At 31.4% G+C, this 22,001-nt stretch overlaps 1 protein-coding gene across 2 annotated transcripts in view; it reads right to left on the bottom strand.

The window, feature by feature from the left end:
* Positions 1-22,001, bottom strand: part of LOC143068771 (hypoxia-inducible factor 1-alpha-like) — a 58,149-nt gene that overhangs the window by 19,754 nt on the left and 16,394 nt on the right. For both annotated transcript variants that reach the window (XM_076243068.1, XM_076243067.1), the window contains exons 2-4: positions 12,513-12,712; positions 9,621-9,739; positions 8,635-8,808 (exon numbers count right to left, since the gene is read on the bottom strand). In XM_076243068.1, coding sequence (XP_076099183.1) covers positions 8,635-8,808; positions 9,621-9,739; positions 12,513-12,712 — 493 coding nt within the window. The remainder of the gene's footprint in view (positions 1-8,634; positions 8,809-9,620; positions 9,740-12,512; positions 12,713-22,001) is intronic.

Here is a 22,001-nt window from a genome sequence, read left to right on the forward strand (position 1 = left end):
ATATCAGGTAGCTAGTGAAAGACACTTCATGTTATCATACCCTATAGATAAACTAATATCAAATTAGGAGTATATCACTGTCTCAACAGTTCAGTAATCAGGAGCCCAGACCCCACTTATCATGAACCAGGATCCCTCACAACAAGCTTGGAGTCCTACCATTGGAGTCCTATCAGTTCAAAGGAAGCCCAAAGATAAAAATTAGGATGGAGTCTGAGCCCAGTGGTATCCCCAATCAGATTGCCATGGTTTAAATCCTAAACCTATTTCTACCTATGTAAAACAAACTTAAAAGTGTAAACTGAGACCAATGTTCAGTGGCAGATCCAGAAACTTTCATTAGTGGGGCTCACTGACTGCCTAAGATGGGGCGCGCTCCATCATGTTTCAGTGATTCCCTTAATACGAGTCCAAATTTTTTGACAGAAATGGGGGGGGGGGGGGGGGGGGGCTTGGCACACTGCCCCACCCACCCTAAATCTGCCTCAAATTTCAAATTATCCCTCCAGATTTGACATTTTCTTATCCACTCTACTTTAACATTTTGCAATATCCTCATTCAATTGTGATATCCATAACACTAATGCTGACCCATTAAAAATGTTATTCTAATACTAGTTTTTGCCATATTTGCCCAAAATTATCTTTAATATATTGAAAGAAATTCAATGTTCCTATCTGTCACTTTTGAAATTTTACATCTAAATATCAATCATCACACATTTTCACCTACTTAGTTACCCATCCTTTGGTTATTAACAAGTCTTAAATATTAACTGAATGTGAACATGTCATATTTACGCATAACACCGTTGCCATGGTTACTAATGAAAATTAAAAGGAACATTAGGATGTCTTTACATCCTATAGGTAAATCATTCTCTTTTAATTATCATGACCTTGGTTCTCAGACTTCAATGTCAATCAATAACCACCATATATCCATTAGTTTAAATAAAATAATCAATTCTACTTTCATTTCATTTAATTCTTTGAAAGGTGATTTTTGAAAGTTGGTTTTTACTTTTTTAAATTTAACAAATGAAATCGGACCAATTGAAAGGTTGATTAGTTTTTATCTAACTTCTTAATATAATTTACAATAAAAACAGATGCTGTCGTTTAGTATGATGTAACATTAAACCAGAAAAAAAATTGATATCCTATTGTGGCTGAAAATTTCATAATATTATTGTGTTATGCACTTTACACATACTTTACTTGTCTTTGTCACGTTTATTGACTTGAGGTTTTATGATTTTAAGTCTGATTTATGCCTTTTACGATTTTTCAGAATTTTTCAATCTACTGTCACAATACAATCCATACTATTATATTACAGGGGATTTTATTATAAATGATTTACTAGGAAATGAACAGATATAAATTTGCAACCAGAAAATGAATGTATGTTATCGAAAAAAGACACTTTTCCCAAAAAAAATAATAGCATATCAATGACATCAATATGTGTGTTATTTTGACTATTCAATTTCAAACACAGGAAAAACAAGAATGTGTCCATAGTACACGGATGCCCCACTCGCACTATCATTTTCTATGTTCAGTGGACCGTGAAATTGGGGTCAAAATTATAATTTGGAATTATAATGAAAGGTCTTTCCTGTAAAAGTGATGTTTTCGTATTGTACTTTGTACGACCTTTCGTTTGATATACGACAAGCACACCTTCTGAAACTTTTCGCTTTTTACACTTAATGACCTCATCCGTCTGCATTTTTGAGATCGGAATTATGATATATGGAACAGAGTAGATGAGCTTTCGTTTGATATGCGACAACACCATGTTCTTGAAAGTTTGATTTTTGCACTTAATAACCCTATCCAACAAATTTTTGGAGGTCGGGAATTTGATATTTCAAATGTACACATCATGACCTTTCATTTGATATACAACAACCCTACCTTAAAAGAACATTTATTTTTTGCACTCAATGACCCCATCCAACCCATTTTTGGGAGACGTCAATTTGAAATTTGAAATGTACGCTTTATGTTCTTTCATTTGATATGCGACAACCTTACCATCTGAGAAATTTGAATGTTTGCACTAAATGACCCAACCCGTCCCCCTGGGATGAAAAGGGGGTTTAAAATTTTCATTTTTAAGTAGAGTTTATTAAGACCTTCAATTTGATATATCAGATGACCCCATTTGACAAAGTGCAAATAATGATGCAATATCAATTATATAAATAGAAGTTATGAAACTTACAAAGTCAATGCAAAACTTGAAAATTTCAAATTGATTTTTTGGTGTTTTTTTCCATGGAATGTTTTTGGTATTTGGTCAAACATATAACTATGTCAACCTCTTCAATTTTTAAAACATTTTAAGTGGTAAGCTCTTGATGATTCAGAAATACATGCCTCCGCTCGAAAAACTTCAAACTGCATTATCTCTAAAACGACAATAGATATCTCAAATCTGTTAAATGATAAATGATCTACAGTTGAAGGACAACATTATAGAAAAAGAATTGGGACAATTTCAAAGTTCACCAAGGTCACAATTAATCATCAAATATATGATGCATTACAAAACTTGAGAACCGGAAGTCGTAGAGACATGGGACTATCACCATTCAACTCAGGACCACTTGACCTTTCAAATATTACAAGGTCAAGGTCATAGTAAAATGTGAAGGTCAAGGTGAAATTTCATCATGACCTGACATTGACCTCAAATTGAAGGTCTTGAACTACTGATCATCTTTGCAGTTTATAGTAGGTTGATATCTGTTACCTTTAAAAAGATATACACACAATACTATACTTTTAAGAATCATCCCGTCGTAACTTTTGAACAGACAGTCGGACTCTTTTGAGGTCAGTGTATAAAATGTAGAGCTCGTCGAGAGGAACATTTTATACGCTGTAAGTATGCAGCAAACTCTTATCGTTTTCTTAATATGAAAGCTTGAAATTGCAGCGTAATTTTTTTTGCACTCGGTGACCTTTGACCTTGGGTGCAAATTAAAGGTCACATGAACTTAAGATTATTGGTGTAGGTCTCAAGTCTTTACGACTTCCAGTTCTCGAGATACAATTTTTCAAAAATTGTTTATATTTTTTCAAGGGAAATAACTCCTTATAAGGGTTAACAACAAAATGATTGTATATGTTAATTAACATTGCCATCTGGTCCTGTACATGTTGCCGTTTTCAAATGGATTCTATCTTGAATACTTTTTGAGAAAAATGTAAAAGAAAAAAATTGCTTCAAGGGGACATAACTCTCATAGGGAATGATGAAATCCTTAGCAGCCTCATATGGTAACACATCATGATGAGATCTAACTATTGTCCAAATAAGGTCATGATATCTTCAAAAACAACGAGGGGGGGCCATGTCGAAAAAAACCAATAAAAGGGAGATAACTTCTAAAGGGGATGATGAAATCCTACACAGCCTCATCTGGTAATACTTCATGATGAGGTCTACCGATGGTCCATATTTGGTCTTGATAACTCCAATAGAAACAAGGGGAGGCCATGTTAAACAAATGCTGGATGAAAAAAAAAAAAAAAAAAAAAAAAAAAAAAAAAAAAAAAAACAGGAGAAAAACAATAAGGTCTTTCCTCGCGGAGAGGAAAGACCTTAATTAGAAAGATCATATCATAGGGAACATGTGTACTAAGTTTCAAGTTGATGTAACTTTAACTTCATCAAAAACTACCTTGACCAAAAACTTTAACCTGAACTTCGCACTATCATTTTCTATGTTCAGTGGACCATGAAATTGGGGTCAAAACTATAATTTGGCATTAAAATTAGAAAGATCATATCATGGGGAACATGTGTACTAAGTTTCAAGTTGATTGGACTTCAACTTCTTCAAAAACTACCTTGACCAAAAACTTTAACCTGAAGCGAACGGACGGACGGACGGACGGACAGACGGACAGACGCACGGACGGATGCACGGACGAACGGAGGCACAGACCAGAAAACATAATGCCCCTCTACTATCGTAGGTGGGGCATAAAAAGATTAAATTTTCTTATAGGTAAAATAATCAATAATTTCATTTTTTCAGAATTTCCTGAAGTAAAAAAAACATGTGGGTGAGGTAGAATAGTAATTCTAAACCGACAGGTGCTTTTATAGAGGTGTGTACAAAATAGCTTTTGTTCCCTTCCCTACCTTATCCTACTTTTTCAGTAAAAAAAATGAAAAATCTTGAACTATGCCTAGCAGAATGTCAAATTTAATCTTACACCTGCAATCTTGCATTCTCCCTATAAAAATGCATGATACTGTCATTGCTATCAACATAACATTTTGTATCTTCCCTCATGTACTTTAAAATTAGTGCTAGAAATCAAATAAAACTAATAAAAAAAGCCAACAAAATTCAAGACTTAAACTGATTTGGCTATACTTTTTGGACCTTTTGGTGTATAGCTCTTCATCTTTTATATAAGCTTTGGATTTCAAATATTTTGGCCACGAGCATCACTGAAGAGACATGTATTGTCGAAATGCGCATCTGGTGCAAGAAAATTGGTACCGTTAATTTTATTAAACTGAAATTTTGAGGGCATCAACCTCTACACAATTACTGTAATATCATGTTTTATCCCTTAAAACTAAAGTCATGAAAACTGACATCTGGGTTGAGTTCAATATCGTAGCAGCTACGTAGCGGCTATGTAGCTGCTATCAATATCTATGTAACAACTAGTCTATAGCTACACGTTCAATAGTCAAAATCTACATAGCACTAAGTAGCTGCTACGATATTGAACTCAACCCAGATATCCTAATATTCCTATGATCATGATGACCATATTATACACAGCAAATTTATGTTTTGATTTTAATGAAGTGGTCAACTACTATCAAAAATAAACTCCACAAATGGAAAGGACAGAAACTTGTATGACCAAAAAAAATCACAAATGAAGAAGATAAAGAATGATAAAAAGTCCAAGGTTCAAATTAAATCTACTAATGTTCTAATGACAAAATGAATGAATGTAACAATTAAAAACCAGGTGCTCCGCAGGGCGCAGCTTTATACGACCGCAGAGGTCGAACCCTGAACAGTTGGGGCAAGTATGGACAAAACATTCAAGCGTGATACAGCTCTGAATTTGGATTGTGATCAAATTTTTGACATTACATGGTTTTTTTTTACACAAAACAAATGTCAAGATTTTACAAATCAATTAAAGATTTCTTCTTCAAACTTTTTAAATCTAAAATTAAATAGTTGACACAGCATAGGTTTCTGACACAGAATGAATGTGGTCTAATGAACTTAAAAGTTTTTTTTTGCCTTTGAGCAATTCACTATGCTGTTGAATATTAATCCTCTCAAAAAAATGTTTGAAGAAATTTTCTTTTTATTTATGAAATCTGAAATGAGAAAAATTTAAACCCCCCCCCTTTTTTTTCACATCGCTGTTTCCCTTTTTCCAAAACTGATATCAATTCAAATTTCTAATGGAGTTTGCAACAATAACTACTCTTTTAAATACATCATAAAATATTAAAATGTAAAATAAAGTGCTTGTTATCACTGAATGGTAAAGATTGGTTGGTAGTAAAAGTGAATATACATTGTTTATTGTATAAAACAATAAAAAAAACTTCATCAGCAACATTTTATATTGGCAAATTTCCAATGAAGTTATTTACATAAAGTTATTGGCAAATAAAAATAGAAAATGACATCATAGTCATGTCTGGCAAATGTCCAACATACATTATCTAAAAACATTTTAGATAAGATAAGGAAAAAAAGCTTCATCAGCAACATTTTATATTGGCAAATTTCCAATGAAGTTATTTACATAAAGTTATTGGCAAATAAAAATAGAAAATGACATCATAGTCATGTCTGGCAAATTTCCAACATATATTATCAACTACTATTCTATACAAAGAAAGATAACTCCAATTGAAAATTAATTGCTATTGCACAATATTGTGCAATTAGATATTTCTTGCTATTGTGCAATACTGTGCAATTGAAAATTTCTTGCTATTGCACAATACTTGATATGGAATCCTGATTTGGACCAACTTGAAAACTGGGCCCATAATCAAAAATCAAAGTACATATTTAGATAAAGCATATCAAATAAGTCCAAGAATTTAATTTTTGTTAAAATCAAACTTAGTTTAATTTTGGACCCATTGGACCTTAATGTAGACCAATTTGAAAACTGGACCAAAAATTAAGAATCTACATACACAGTTAGATTTGGAATATCAAAGAACCCATTTATTCAATTTTTGATGAAATCAAACAAAGTTTAATTTTGGACCCCCATTTGGACCAACTTCAAAACTAGGCCAATAATTAAAAATCTAAGTACATTTTTAAATTCAGCATATCAAAGAACCACAAGGATTCAATTTTTGTTAAAATCAAACTAAGTTTAATTTTGGACCCTTTGGACCTTAATGTAGACCAATTTGAAAACGGGACCAAAAATTAAGAATCTACATACATAGTTAGATTCGGCATATCAAAGAACCCCAATTATTCAATTTTTGATGAAATCACATAAAGTTCAATTTTGGACCCTTTGGGCCCTTTATTCTTAAACTGTTAGGACCAAAACTCCCAAAATCAAACCCAACCTTCCTTTTATGGTCATAAACCTTGTGTTTAAATTTCATAGATTTCTATTTACTTATACCAAAGTTATGGTGCAAAAACCAAAAATAATGCTTATTTGGGCCCCTTTTTGGCCCCTAATTCATAAACTGTTGTGACCTCAACTCCAAAAATCAATCCCAACCTTCCTTTTGTGGTCATAAACCTTGTGTTAAAATTTCATTGATTTCTATTTACTTATTCTAAAGTTATTGTGCGAAAACCAAGAATAATGCTTATTTGGGCCCTTTTTTGGCCCTTAATTCCTAAACTGTTGGAACCAAAACTCCCAAAATCAATCCCAACCTTCCTTTTGTGGTCATAAACCTTGTGTCAAAATTTCATAGATTTCTATTCACTTAAACTAAAGTTATAGTGCGAAAACCAAGAAAATGCTTATTTGGGCCCTTTTTGGCCCCTAATTCCTAAAATGTTGGCACCAAAACTCCCAAAATCAATCCCAACCTTCCTTTTGTGGTCATAAACCTTGTGTTAAAATTTTATTGATTTCTATTCACTTTTACTAAAGTTAGAGTGCGAAAACTAAAAGTATTCGGACGACGACAACGACGACGCCGATGCCGACGCCGACGACGACGACGACGACGCCAACGTGATAGCAATATACGACCAAAAAATTAAAATTTTTGCGGTCGTATAAAAACATTGACCATTGAATGAATGAAAGTCAAATTTAAATTTTAAATAACATTTAATTTTTTGTAACACAAGATAGGACCAATGTAACAGTAGTTTACAGTTATTTATGTTACAGCATCTATAAATGTTATTCGCAGTATAACAAAAATTTTGAATCAGATTTATAAAATTCACAGCTTAATATCATACTTGTTAATTTGTTAATAAAATCTTGGGTTTAGACTATTTTTTGCCGGTAGATTTATTTACACATTGGCGGGTGTCCACTCCACATTGGTCAATAAGTCATTGTGTGGTGTGTAATATATCTGTAAACGTGCTAATGGAACGGACAAAAAACTTAAAGTGTTAATAAATTGTTACAAAATAGAATGAAGCCAGTAAATACATTCAACAAACTACTGAACAGATCTCTCTTTGTTAAAATAACTTTCCTCTGTATGTAGCATAAACTTAAACAACTAAACGGACCAAGCTGTAGTCGGTTTGAGTGACCATTACTGAAATTTCATTTTAAAATTACTTATGAAGTAGTAAAAATTATATGATAACCTTCTACAATGCAGTGGATCATGGTTACCTCATACAGAGAAGATATTTTAGCTAAACAACTATACCGTGTTTTAGAAAACAGGCAGTCTGATTGGTCCAAACCACCAAAATACAGATAGGTCCATCAATTTTGAGTGAAGTCCAAATAAAGTTTGTGTTGGTTGGTTTTTTTTTTTTTAGGCCCTCTGGTATTTAATATACCGTATTCTCCAGAAAAAAAAAACGCACCACTAAATAAGCCGCACAGCTGTTTTTTGGGGGGAGGAATGTTTTTTTCCTTACATAAAACGCACCTGCATATAAAGCACACCTTGACGAAAACGTACATTCTGCGAAAACGTACAGCTCCTGATTGCAATGGAACCATATAATTATTATGCAAATTGTCCTCTAATTTATATTCTTTGTTAGTCTTGTGTGTGTTTTTTAATTTTGGTTCATTTATAGGTTTAGGAGTTAAGTCAGGCATCCATTTTCACTTAATTAGTATACATTATTGTTTAGAAGCCAGCTAAAGCCCACACCTGGGTGCTAGATTTTCTCACAGCATTGACGACCTATTGGTCATGTTGATGGCCTTGGGCTGTTTTCTGCTCTTTGATTGGATTTTTGCTACTTTGACTCATTCCTTGTTCCATTCTTAATTCTATAAATGGAAATAAGTGATAACAAATAATTTCTGCAAATACAGGACCATCAAACATCACTGAGACCACAGTATTTGTAATCTTGGTAGTCCATAAGACTATCAGACTACACAAGTGTTTACATGTGGTATGGAAATTACCTTATAAGAAGCAGATTTTAGGTTGACACTTCTTCCTTTAGTGGTGAGAGTACACTTCATACGAAGAAACAACGACTTCTTCTTGTTGGTGGTCTTGTGGCACAAGAGATCCACTATCTCATCATGGTCACATGGATGAAGAAACTCTAGTAGACTCTGCCCTATTAAGTCAATCTAAAAGTATAACGAATCCATAGTTTAAAAGGTTATAGAAACTTTAGCAGACGGCAAGCTACAAAAGCAATCGGATGTTTGACAAATAAAATCACTTTGAAAGAGGAGTTTGAACAGACTTTGACCTATAAAATCAAACATAAATAATTCTAATGGAAATAATTCTCATAGAAAAGATGAAATATAATGTATTAATTCATGACACAAATCGTAACATGAAATGACAAAACCAATGAAACAGGAAAGAAGTGTTCGTAGATTATTTTATTTCTGTTTCATATCTTGTACAGAAGGCATCAGTAGCCTTGATTTAATTAATATCTAAAGTTTAACAAAATTGTGAAAAATATATGCCAAGAAGCTCATTTGTTTATCAGAACTCTCTTCAGATTTTTTTTTCAAAACTGCTAATTAAATTTTAAAAAGAATACAAATGGAATCTATTTCTTTTTCACTTTGCCAAATAAAAGAGGGTAGTAAAGCCCTTTTACGGTCAGACGTTAAACAGTCATTTTCAGCTACCATTTAACAGTGATTCGTCAAAATATCCTTATAGTGATTCGCAAGAGCTCTCAAATAGTTATCTTTACTGTTATTTTTGGAAAAAAATTTATAGTGATTCATCAAAATCATTAAAAAATTTTGTCGTCTAAAAGAAAATGCCCATTATATCGTCATGTACCAAAAATTATCATTAACGTCATTTGGCAAAAATTTTTGCCGTTATTCTTCATGAAGGAACCATCATTACCACCCTCATAAAAAACACAAACAGTGATTTCTTTTTTACTATGTCAATTTACAGTGATTACCTGTGAGATGCCAAGGTATTTAGCAACACTCTCTGATACAAAAATGATATCAACATCTGATGATAAGATGATGACAAATCCTTCTAAGGCTTTCATCCATAAATGATCGGTTTTCTCATCTAAAATAAACAAATAGAAAAAATATGAAAATATCTGATCATCCACAAATGATCCATGTTCTCATCCAAAATTAAAAAAAAATGTAAAATATGAAATTATCTAATGACAAAAGCGACTGAAAACAAGTATTGTGAACAACTGGGCGACTAGAGATAACTTTGAATGTTTATGCAAAGTGAAGTGACAGATGAGAAAGCAGCATTTTCAACCCAAGTCGCCTGCTAGCAATAGCCTTAAAATATCTCTACTGTGGATTCATTTGTTTTGTCTGAACCAATTTTTGTGGATTTAAAAATGGTAACATTTTAAAATCAATCCTTTCAAATTATATTACTTTTAATTTTATTGATAAATAAATAAAATGATATGAATTGACACTCAGAAATGTAAGTTTTGATTTCATTATAATGGTTATATTTGCTTTAATTAGTGATTGGGGTTTGCTTATATATGCCACCTCAGCGCAAAATTCCTGTATTCAATATTGAAGTACAAAAAGGTTATATCATGGCAAAACACTCGTCTTATACTTGCGAATATTTGAAGGCCAATGATGTTATTTGATATAGATTTAAAGCAATTCATATTTTTTTCTTTTTAAGAGGAGGTAAAAGGGATCAAATATTATACTTTTCTCCTTTGACCTTTAAATATAAGCAGTCATTACATATATATGAATAAATGATAAATTCTAATATTCAAAATATTCACATTTCAGCCTTTTCTTAATTTTGGCTTACATGCTACTAACCCATACCAATCAAAAGAATCTAAAAAAAAAAACACAAAAATACTCAGGATTTATTTTAGTTTAGCCTTGAACAGATAAAACTGACGCAGACAAATCAGAAAAAAATTAAAACAGATATTTTGAAAAAGGAACTGTTGCTAGTGTGATAACCTTTTCTACAAAAAAACTATTTGTTTTGAAAATCTTTCAACTACATCTGAGAACCCTATGAAGAAATATCACCTTTTTTCTTGAATTATTTCTATCTTTTTTAAACAGTCTGTCAGAAAAAATGTATTTCCTCTAATTATTTCTATTTTTTGAAAAAAAGCTGTCAGAAATTTTAATTTCTTCTAATTATTTCTATTTTTTTAAAATAGCCTGTCAGAAAAAAACTATCTGGTATTTAAATTCTTTCACCAGAATTCAAAAGAGATAAAATCTATATAATTTATTCTTGTATAAATGAATAAGTTTTCTTGCTGGGAGTTCAGAAACTGAAGATGCTTATCTTCATTTTTTCAAAACTTAGTTAGCTGGTGACATTCTGACATATGAAATTCATTCAAATTTATTAAATTTGTTTAATCAGTTTTACCTATTAGCAAATGATTGGAATAAAGGTCATTTTTAGGCAATATGCTAACACTTCCAAATCACTTGACATCTACCCACATTTCTACACATTAATATTGCCCAAGCTTTATTTCATGTGTTGCCTGTCTTTAACATGTGTGTATGGTTTTTTTTTTGTGATTTGCTCACCTAATTTGGAGGGATGGGTAAGCCTGCAATTCAGCATTACAGAACTTATGCCTTATGGGTAATATTTTTAAAATCCTACTACGAAATGCTGCGACTGGTTAAAATTGAATATTAACCAACAGTGTATTTTTTTCAAATTTGGGTATATTTAATTACCCAAACTCCTTCAGATTCTAAAATTGCAAATTTTCATATGGATTTTTAACAATTTAATTTTTCCTTGCTATACTGTCTAGTATTTAGTAAGCCCCATAGGCTATGTTTGTCTATTGCATCATCTTTAAATAAATCTTATATTCTCGATCTCTCTTACACAAATTCTATGAGAATATGGTATCTACTTCATCTTCTCAAAATAAATAATGACCTTTGGAATTTCATATCTATTAACCACAGAACCATCAAAGTTATGAAGCCAAACATTTATAGAGAAGGGTAGATGGTCATATTTGATAAATATATAAAGGTAAACATTAAACCTTTGAGAAAATCAATATGTCATTAATCATAGTTGAAGAATATGATGACTTTTAAAATGCTAATAAAAAAAATATTTAATTTTTGCAATAATCTTTTAAAGACAAATTGTTTAAATCAATATTGCCAATAGAGAGGATGAAAGGTATGATACCAAAAGGACATTCAGACTGTAGAAAAGAAACTGACAACATCATGGCTGAAATAGAAATTGGATCATAATTTCAAAAAAAGTCAAATTCTTTAATCTTTTTAAAATCATGTAAAAGAATAAATAAAACCAAAAAGATGACAAAGTCTTGCCACTTTAGCCCATACACTATAATTGTGATATCAAGTTATACATTTGACAAACTTTTGCATGGAAAATACGAAATATGAGCAACATCTTATCCAAAAGTAATTTGGCCCATGTCAACAATCTGACTCAACATCTTTGTAAATCATATTTAAACAAATGCCTTTTCCAAAAGATTGTTAATAATCAGGCAATTTAGGCAGTTTTTCCCCCTCTAAATATGATCTGAACCATTTCCATTATACATATTGTATTCATGACATTAAAAAAAAACACCACCCAACTATTTGTCAAAACTCAAAATAACAAGAGTCTGAATCTAATAAATGTAAACAGGTTAATCCCAATTATATAACATAAATATCATTACCGGTTTTTAACCTTGAGGTTACATGTACTTTTAATAAAGTAAAGAATTTCCTGTTTTGCATTTTCTGTGATCTTAATGTAAACTACAATTCCTGCATGTTAAATATGACCCTTAAAGTAAAGGACATTTTACCTTCATCATTTGCTTTTTCTATGATTTTGGCCAATTTTAGATGACTGATGGCAATTCTCATAACCGAGGATTTATCCAGCTGGGCCTGGACATTACTTGGAACAGGAAGGGCATTACATAACTGAGAAAATATCTCAGCTTCCTGACTTCTACGATTTCTAGCTGCATCTCTAGACTTTTCCTTTCTTTTCTCAGAACTCCTATAATAAACAAAGATATAATGTACTGCGTTTAATTTTTCATATTTCAAAGAACAACTTGTGCACTTGAAAATTATGTTGTTGTGGTTGTTGTCTCAGTATCCTCATAAATGATGTCTGAACCAATCAAAACATCAAACAGTTATATTCCTATAATGCAACAACATTTCTCAATTAAAAGATTTCAAGAATCATTCACCAAAAAGACACCTATCCTTTACCTTTAGTACATGATAAGATAGCTACATGTACTTCTAGAAAATTTTCTGAGGGCAACAAGCATTTACTATAACCAGCAGTTATTCAATTCTGAGGGTAACAAGCATTTACTATAACCAGCAGTTATTCAATTCTGAGGGTAACAAGCATTTACTATAACCAGCAGTTATTCAATTTTGAGGGTAACAAGCATTTACTATAACCAGCAGTTATTCAATTCTGAGGGTAATAAGCATTTACTATAACCAGCAGTTATTCAATTCTGAGGGTAATAAGCATTTACTATAACCAGCAGTTATTCAATTCTGAGGGTAACAAGCATTTACTATAACCAGCAGTTATTCAATTCTGAGGGTAATAAGCATTTACTATAACCAGCAGTTATTCAATTCTGAGGGTAACAAGCATTTACTATAACCAGCAGTTATTCCATTCTGAGGGTAATAAGCATTTACTATAACCTGATAACCAGTAGTTATTCAATTCTGAGGGTAACAAGCTTTTACTTTAACCAGTAGTTATTCAATTCTGAGGGTAACAAGCATTTACTATAACCAGCAGTTATTCAATTCTGAGGGTAACAAGCATTTACTATAACCAGCAGTTATTCAATTCTGAGGGTAATAAGCATTTACTATAACCAGCAGTTATTCAATTCTGAGGGTAACAAGCATTTACTATAACCAGCAGTTATTCCATTCTGAGGGTAATAAGCATTTACTATAACCTGATAACCAGTAGTTATTCAATTCTGAGGGTAACAAGCTTTTACTTTAACCAGTAGTTATTCAATTCTGAGGGTAACAAGCTTTTACTTTAACCAGTAGTTATTCAATTCTGAGGGTAACAAGCTTTTACTTTAACCAGTAGTTATTCAATTCTGAGGATAACAAGCATGTACTAAAACCAGTAGTTATTCAATTCTGAGGGCAACAAGCTTTTACTTTAACCAGTAGTTATTCAAGTCTGCAGATAACAAGTTATTACTTTAACCAGTAGTTATTCAATTCTGAGGGTAACAAGCATTTACTATAACCAGCAGTTATTCAATTCTGAGGGTAACAAGCATTTACTATAACCAGCAGTTATTCAATTCTGAGGGCAACAAGCATTTACTGAAACCAGTTGTTATTCAATTCTGAGGGCAACAAGCATTTACTAAAACCAGTTGTTATTCAATTCTGAGGATAACAAGCATGTACTAAAACCAGTAGTTATTCAATTCTGAGGGTAACAAGCTTTTACTATAACCAGTAGTTATTCAATTCTGCCGATAAAAAGTATTTACTTTAACCAGTAGTTATTCAATTCTGAGGGTAACAAGCTTTTATTTTAACCAGGGTTGGCAAAGTATTACCCACCCGGGAAAACCCAGGCGGGAATTCCCGGGTTTTCCCGGGCTGGGCAATACTCCCAGCAATGGGTAATACTGGGTAATACTTGGCAATAAGACTTTTTAAGATTATTTTAACACAAAATAGTAAAGTCTTGTTGTAGTTTCATAGTATTATGGCTAAATATATACATTTTATACAGATAACCATTGAGAGTCATGTCTCTAGAAGATTGAAAATTCAATTTCATTCTTTTCTCCACTACTTCTATGTAGGCAGAATACAAAATTTGAATATTTTAGGATTGTTAATACCTTGTTAATTTCCATGTATTGTTTCAACTATCCAAACTTTAAAAAAAATACATTTTATAGCAGTGTTTATGTGAATTATATATTTAAATGTCTGCAATCATATTGCTAAATAAACACCCTACAGGGTCAAGTCATTAACCCTTATAGAAATGAAAAGGCTGAATAATGTTATATAAACATATCAATGTCCTAATCTGAATAATTACTTACTAATTAGTGATGTACATATAAATTATACAAAAGTAATTTTTTTTCACATTTTCTTGTTAATTCTTAATGCAAGATATATACATTTGAAAAACGAATTCTTTGAATGTATGTTAACAGTTTGACCAATCTAGACGAGAGGGTGATTTAATAGACTTTCAGAAGAGAATTATTGATAAACATTAATATTTGTGTTATGTGTGCCTACATGTTTACTTGTCTTATAGTTGCAAGAATAGTACTTTTTCAAATGTATATACACTTGTATTATCATGATTATCACTCTCAAACAAGTAAACTAATTTATAAATCAAAATGTGTTTATAAATATCTTAAATGTATTGCAATTGAGTTTGATCACTGAATCCTCTTTAAAATTAAGGCCAGTATTTTATATTACCCAGTATTGCCCAGTATTACCCATTAAAACCCAGTAAAACCCGGGTTTTCCCAGTATTTCCCACTGGGCTGGGCAATACTCATAAAACCCGGGTTTTTGCCAACCCTGATTTTAACCAGTAGTTATTCGATTCCAAGGGTAACAAGCATTTACTAAAACCAGTAGTTATTCAAGTCTAAGGGTAACAAGCTATTACTATAACAAGCAGTTATTCAATTCTGAGGGCATTAAGCATTTACTATAACCAATAGTTATACAATTCTGCCGATAAAAAGTATTTACTTTAACCAGTAGTTATTCAATTTTGAGGATAACAAGCATTTACTAAGCCAGTTGTTATTCGATACCGAGGGTAACAAGCATTTACTATAACCAGCAGTTATTCAATTCTGCGGATAACAAGTATTTACTTTAACCAATAGTTATTCTATTCTGAGGGTAACAAGCATTTACTATAACCAGCAGTTATTCAATTCTGAAGCATTGCAGTTATTCAATTCTGAGGGTAACAAGCATTTACTTTAACCAATAGTTATTCTATTCCGAGGGTAACAAGCATTTACTATAACCAGCAGTTATTCAATTCTGAAGCATTGCAGTTATTCAATTCTGAGGGTAACAAGCATTTACTTTAACCAGTTGTTATTCAATTGTCACAATAGATAATATTTCAAAATTCTTAGTTTTCTGTCATAACAAGTCAGTTATATTTTTTTTTTTTTTCAATGTCAGCATTGATTTAGAACTAAGATAAAACTTTTAACTTTGAATGACTTATGATATTTTGTTGATTCATTTTACTTTAGAGTCATTGTAAATCCTGTCTGTGAATTGGTTTTTTTCCCTTAAGGATTAAGTTTTTTTCTATTCTTCAATGAATCATTTTCTACCCAACATTTGAAGTTTAAATAAATAACGACAAAAAATACTGTATTTAGATCAATATTAAGTGTTTAAAATGCCTTTAAATCTCAAATAAACAGAGGATATGGGGTGGATGTCAAAGAGACAAGTATTCCTTATCATAGCTTTATTCAGCTACTAAATTCTGTACACGGAAGTATCTCAATGTGGGGAAATGTTTTGCCTTACAAAACTTTCACCTTTAATACACTTGCATCATTTTCTTTTTCTTTTCAAATGGATCTTTTTACAGATGTTCTAGATCACTCCTTACATATTCATATGGACATAATGATTTTTTATTACGGAAGTCTTTATTACTGAATATCATGAATAATTATATCTTTGTATGATATTTAGTCAAAATTACGTAGATTTTGTTGTCATGCTTGGTATTTAAGATGATTTTTTATGAATACATATGAATGGTAAAAAAAAGTCATTAAAAATTTAACTTTACTTTTACAGGAAGAAAATGGGAAAAAAATAAAATCCAATAGAAGCAATGCAGCATAGTAACACAAGAACTACAAGGCCATACCACAATTATATGGAACAAAAGAAGTTAAACATTTCTACAGAGGATTACTGTGTTACATAATATAAACACAAAAAAATCAGAAAAAAAACCTGAACTGCTGCCATTTAATATCAATTATTTACCTAGAAAATAGTTTATTTTGATCAAGACCTTGAAATATTATTTAAAATGTAAACAAAAACATCTTTTGTATATATATGGTCAACAAATAGTTGACTTCCTGTATTTGTACTTCACATATTTAAAATGTAAATGTAATAAAGTAGAAAAGCGATTAATTATAAAAGAAATCGATTATAAATGAAAATCAAATGTTATTTTCATAGCCACAAGCATTCAGTAATTAATTATCCACTTATGAATTAACTGCAATACATTGTAGGTAAAAAATGACACTGGGTTAAACTGTATTAGCTGTAACCTAGAAATTTTGGAAATTAATGAGTGTAATTATTAGTGCAAATATTCAAAATTGACTAAAATGGAATATGCACTTAATGATTAAATGTAACAGGCAGGTGCAGGTTGTTTTACAATGCAATATGTATTATTAGACTTAAAATGCAAGTTCTGAGGCCACATGGATCAATTCCCATTTTTTGGCGCTTCTGAAGTGTCCAAAATTATTACTGTACGTGCTTATAAATCAATTATGTATAGCTATAACTTAATGAATTTCAATATCAAATATGGTAAACCAACTAATTTTTTTGCAGATACTTTATTAAGCGTTTAGGTTTTTCAAAACTACACATGTTAATTTAATTTCCTGATTATCACATTTACTTGATATATCTAAATAAGGGTAGAACCAATTTTAACATATTCATCACAATTTATATTTGCTCTATTTTTGTACAAGCTAAAATCACGAAAAATAAATCGCTTGCGAAAATAAGTTGGTTAACAGTTACTTGATTATTTAGTGGCTGTGTAGTTAGTGAAACACGGACTACAATCTCTTCTGAAGTAACTACCATCTTTTGGCGGAGTTCATATTTTTTTAACCCTTTCCTCCATGGATTTTTTTTTGTAATATACTTGATTCGCATAGGATTTTTTTCAGTAAAAACAACATCAGTTTTAAAGTGTTAATACATTGTGAAAACCAATATTTCATCAATGAAATTCAAGTCAGATAATTCTCATGAATATCCTTTTCATATTGGATACAATTTTTTTTAAGTCTGATGCAGACATTTTGTAGTCAAAGCATTTCAACTGAGGTACAACACTGGCGTCAAAAAGCGTCATTATGGGGTAAAGGGGGTGGTGTCAAAAGGCGTCATTATGGAGGAAAGGGTTAATCTTTAGTTTCATGTGTTGTATTGTATTGTCTTGGTATCAATCCTGCAATTTTGGATTTTAAACCAATAAAAATTACTTACTTACTTACTGTGTTGTGAACTGTTGTGAACTTTTTATCATTTTTGTTTGTTTGTTTGTATTTTTGTCATGGTTTTGTATGTCTCCTTTGATTTTTTGGGCAGATTTCTTTATTGACCATTTACCTAACTAGTGCTTTCATTCGATTGTCTATATTCATATAGCTTTAAAGACCCAAGTAAGCATGTTAAAAACAAGAATACAAGGAGTAAAATATGTCCCATGGATTACCACCAACCTGAAGATGAATTCTAAGCTCACTAATATAAGTACAACATATTTATGATTCTGGTTCCAGAGGCCAATTAACTTCAAGATCATTACCAACAACTTACAAATTAGAGATAAACAATTTGTGTACATGACATTTAATGTCAGCCTGACAGCCAATGCTGTCTTGTCATAAAGATCTTGAGCCTTGTATGTAAAAATTCTTCAACAATATTTTCCATCTAATTGATCATAAAATATACAAACAGATGACAAATCAGCCTATGATATACATAATTCTGAGTGACAGAAATCTACATCACAAACAGGTACAGGTTTACAGTTTTCTGACACACAGTTTATATATTTCAAACAAAGTTCACAATTTTTCCTTTATTCTTTAATTCTTTTGAAACACTTTGAATACCAAGGATTCACAATCTTTACTTTTATATTCTTTTTAAAGTTTTGAACACAATCTTTTGATTATCTATGGGAGCTTTCTTCTAATTTTGAATTATTTAATTGACATGTTTAAACTGAGAAAAAGTACTGTTATATGGACTAGTTTTTAACCAAAAGTTCAACTTCTCAGCACAAAGTTATTTCGTTTTTTTTGTTCACACCACAAAAATTATGAATGCAACTTTACATGCATGTATACATGTATGACGTACAATAATGTCTGGAATAGTTATTAAATAAAACCAGAAAAAAAGAGTCAATTGTAAATGATTGTGATGTAACATTTTTACGTCATAAACTTCTAATAATTCCGTCCCTGATCAATCAAACAGTTTCCTCACGTAGACCAGTGAAGACATTTGCAGTTTTACATTTGCTCTTTACAGCGCATTAAGCAAGGACAGAAAAACATTCATATTTGAAATTTAAGCCTTTTATTTGATTGGATTGCATGCTTTTACTTTTCTTTCACAATGCATAAAAACATACAATGAAGAGCAGGTTTTACCCAAAGTTCAAATTTATAGCACGATTTGATTCCTGTGATAATTTTTAATGCAGTTGTATGTATGATCTACAACATGCAATTAATTTTGAAACCTCAATAAATACAACTGTTCATTGTACACACTTTGACAGTAACATCAGCTTGGATCTAATATCTTGTGCAGTTACAAGTTTTCATACTTGACAGAAGTTGACGCATACAAAAACGTTTTAGTATAAACTTCCATTACTTGTAGTATAATAAAAGGAGATATGGTACAAATGTCGATGAGACAGCTACCAAACAATACAAGTTTACCAATATATACATGTATCTATCCATGAAATGCATTCATTTCGTGTAAAACCAAATGAATCTGTGCATTTAGTGATTATCTGCAGAACAGCAGTGCACTCATTTATTGAGCATGTATGAAATATTTGCCACTGGATGTTAAGCCAATATCAAGCAATCAATCATATATTGCAACACAGAATTTTGGCCATTCATACTATTGAAGGGTCTTATTGGGATCTAAGCATGACGGGGATTGGCTGATTTTTTGTAAGTAGGAATGCGGGAAAACAGGAAACGAAATCAGGCTGGAATTTGACCCCCAAAAAGTGGGATCTTGGATCAGTCATCAGACACCCCCCAAAATAAGACCATGCCATTAGACAACAAGTGATAACAACCAAATACTGGTAAACTTTAAATAAATGATTTGTAGTATAACCTTGCTATCCTTTTCGTGGTAAAATATCATTGCCTTACCAAGCTCCAGGTCACATACATGTATACTAATGTTAATGTTAGTGTTTTAGTCACAGACTTCCAGTCTAACAGGCACAAACACGAAAATACCTAAATGCTAGTGATCCAAAATTGACACAAAGATCCTAGAAGAACTTTTATATTTTTCCTGGTTTTTTTTGTTGGGATAAAAAGTCATATAAGTTGTCTTGCAAACTTAAAACTTTACTAGCATTTGATTATACTGGTATTTTGAGGGAAAACTCCAACAAGAGGCCCAATATCACCTGAGGTTGAGCACTATTTATATTTTAGCAGCTGTTTAAAATGTGATCCATTTAATGAACCTTACACAATAAATATGTTGAAAAGTTTTACTTTTTACCCATAAATAGATTATTTGTAAATCATTACTGTAGGTTAAAACCTTTGAATACTAAATTACTTTCTATACATATCTATATGCATGATATGAACAACCTACGTACAATTGCACTGTAATTAATTATATACTTGTAACGTGACCTTCATATACAGATTTGCATACAACAAGATATTAAATGATCTGGTCTGATGATCAATAATAGATTTGATAAGAAAGACAACATGTAAAATAGTCTTAGGCCTATGAATAGGTAACTACCTGTACAAGGTGCAATTGTATGCAAATGTTTACTTCTTCAAAGAACATTCTAAAAAAAACTTTGCATGAGCATTGGTCTGATACCTATTGACAATAACGTTATAATAATTGAAGCTAACAAGATCAATATCGGCACCAGTCCCTTGTGAAAATTTTATACAGGAAGTCATATAATACGATGTCAACCATTTAACTTAACCTTGCTTCTAATTCTAGCCATATATAGCTAATATGCTTCTCATTATCTAAATCCAGACGATGCTCTAGACTATAAATACGTCAACATTTCTTTTTTGAAAGTCTTTCGTACTTTTGTAATTAAAGATGTTATCGAATCATGCTATATTTCAACTTATTTCAATATCAGTGAAAAGTCTCCTGTACTTCAAATAGGCGTACCCTAACAATTTGTTGATGAACCCATGACTTTCAATTTCTATTTTTACCATCAATTCCTTTACTTTTTGTAGTTATCCTTTAACCAGTTTAAAATTTAAAAGCAAAATAAAATTATTCATTAGAATGTAGTCACATTTCAATAGTGGCCTTGGGCTGTTTTCCTGCTCTATGGGTCCGGTTGTTGTCAGTGGCAGTCGGATCCAGAAATTTTCAAAAGAGGTGCCCACTGACTACTCTAAGAGGGGGCCCACTCCAGTCATGCTTCTGTGACTCCATATATATTCAACCAAATTTTTCCCACAAAGGGGCAAAAAGAGGGGGTACAACTTTTGTTGTCTTTCTTTTCAATTCTGAATTTTATATTCAGCTGGTACATTTTCATCAATGACAGAAAATTGTGACCTTTTCTTACCATAGCAGTGACGAAAAGTTTCATTAAATTGTATTTCAATGAGGCAGATGTTTGTTTAGCAGTGATAATAAACAATCTTCTGTAAAGTTCTAATGTGACTTCATGTGTTAATTTGAGTGTGTTGACATTATTTGTCAATGCTAAGTGTTCCATGTGATAACAATACTGCTTGAAAATGTCTAATCAATTTGCCAGTTGTTTCAATTACAGTTGGAATACATTTTCAAATGATACAACTCAATAAATCATGAAAAACAGAGTTCACTCCATAATGAAGGATTTTTTAGGAACAGATGAAATGAAATACTCTTTTTTTAATGTAATTATAGTTACAATTGTAGCAAAATGTAAGAAAACATAAAGTTCATTGTTTTTTAGGGGGTTTCATTGTCATGATTGTCATGGTTGTAAGATTAAAAAAGAATCAATAACAGAAAAAAATGCTTGCTTTTCACCACTTTGTCTTAAGCTCTAAGGCTTCCAGTATTTGAAAGATTCTAAAACAAACAATGTTGTTGATGAGAATTCACAGAAACAAGATAGTAGTCTGACATATTTTCAAATAAAAAACTATGATTTTTTTTATAATTAACTGACATCAGAACATAATTAATAG

Source organism: Mytilus galloprovincialis, chromosome 3 (assembly GCF_965363235.1).
Source record: "Mytilus galloprovincialis chromosome 3, xbMytGall1.hap1.1, whole genome shotgun sequence".
NCBI classification, from domain to species: Eukaryota; Metazoa; Mollusca; class Bivalvia; order Mytilida; family Mytilidae; genus Mytilus; species Mytilus galloprovincialis.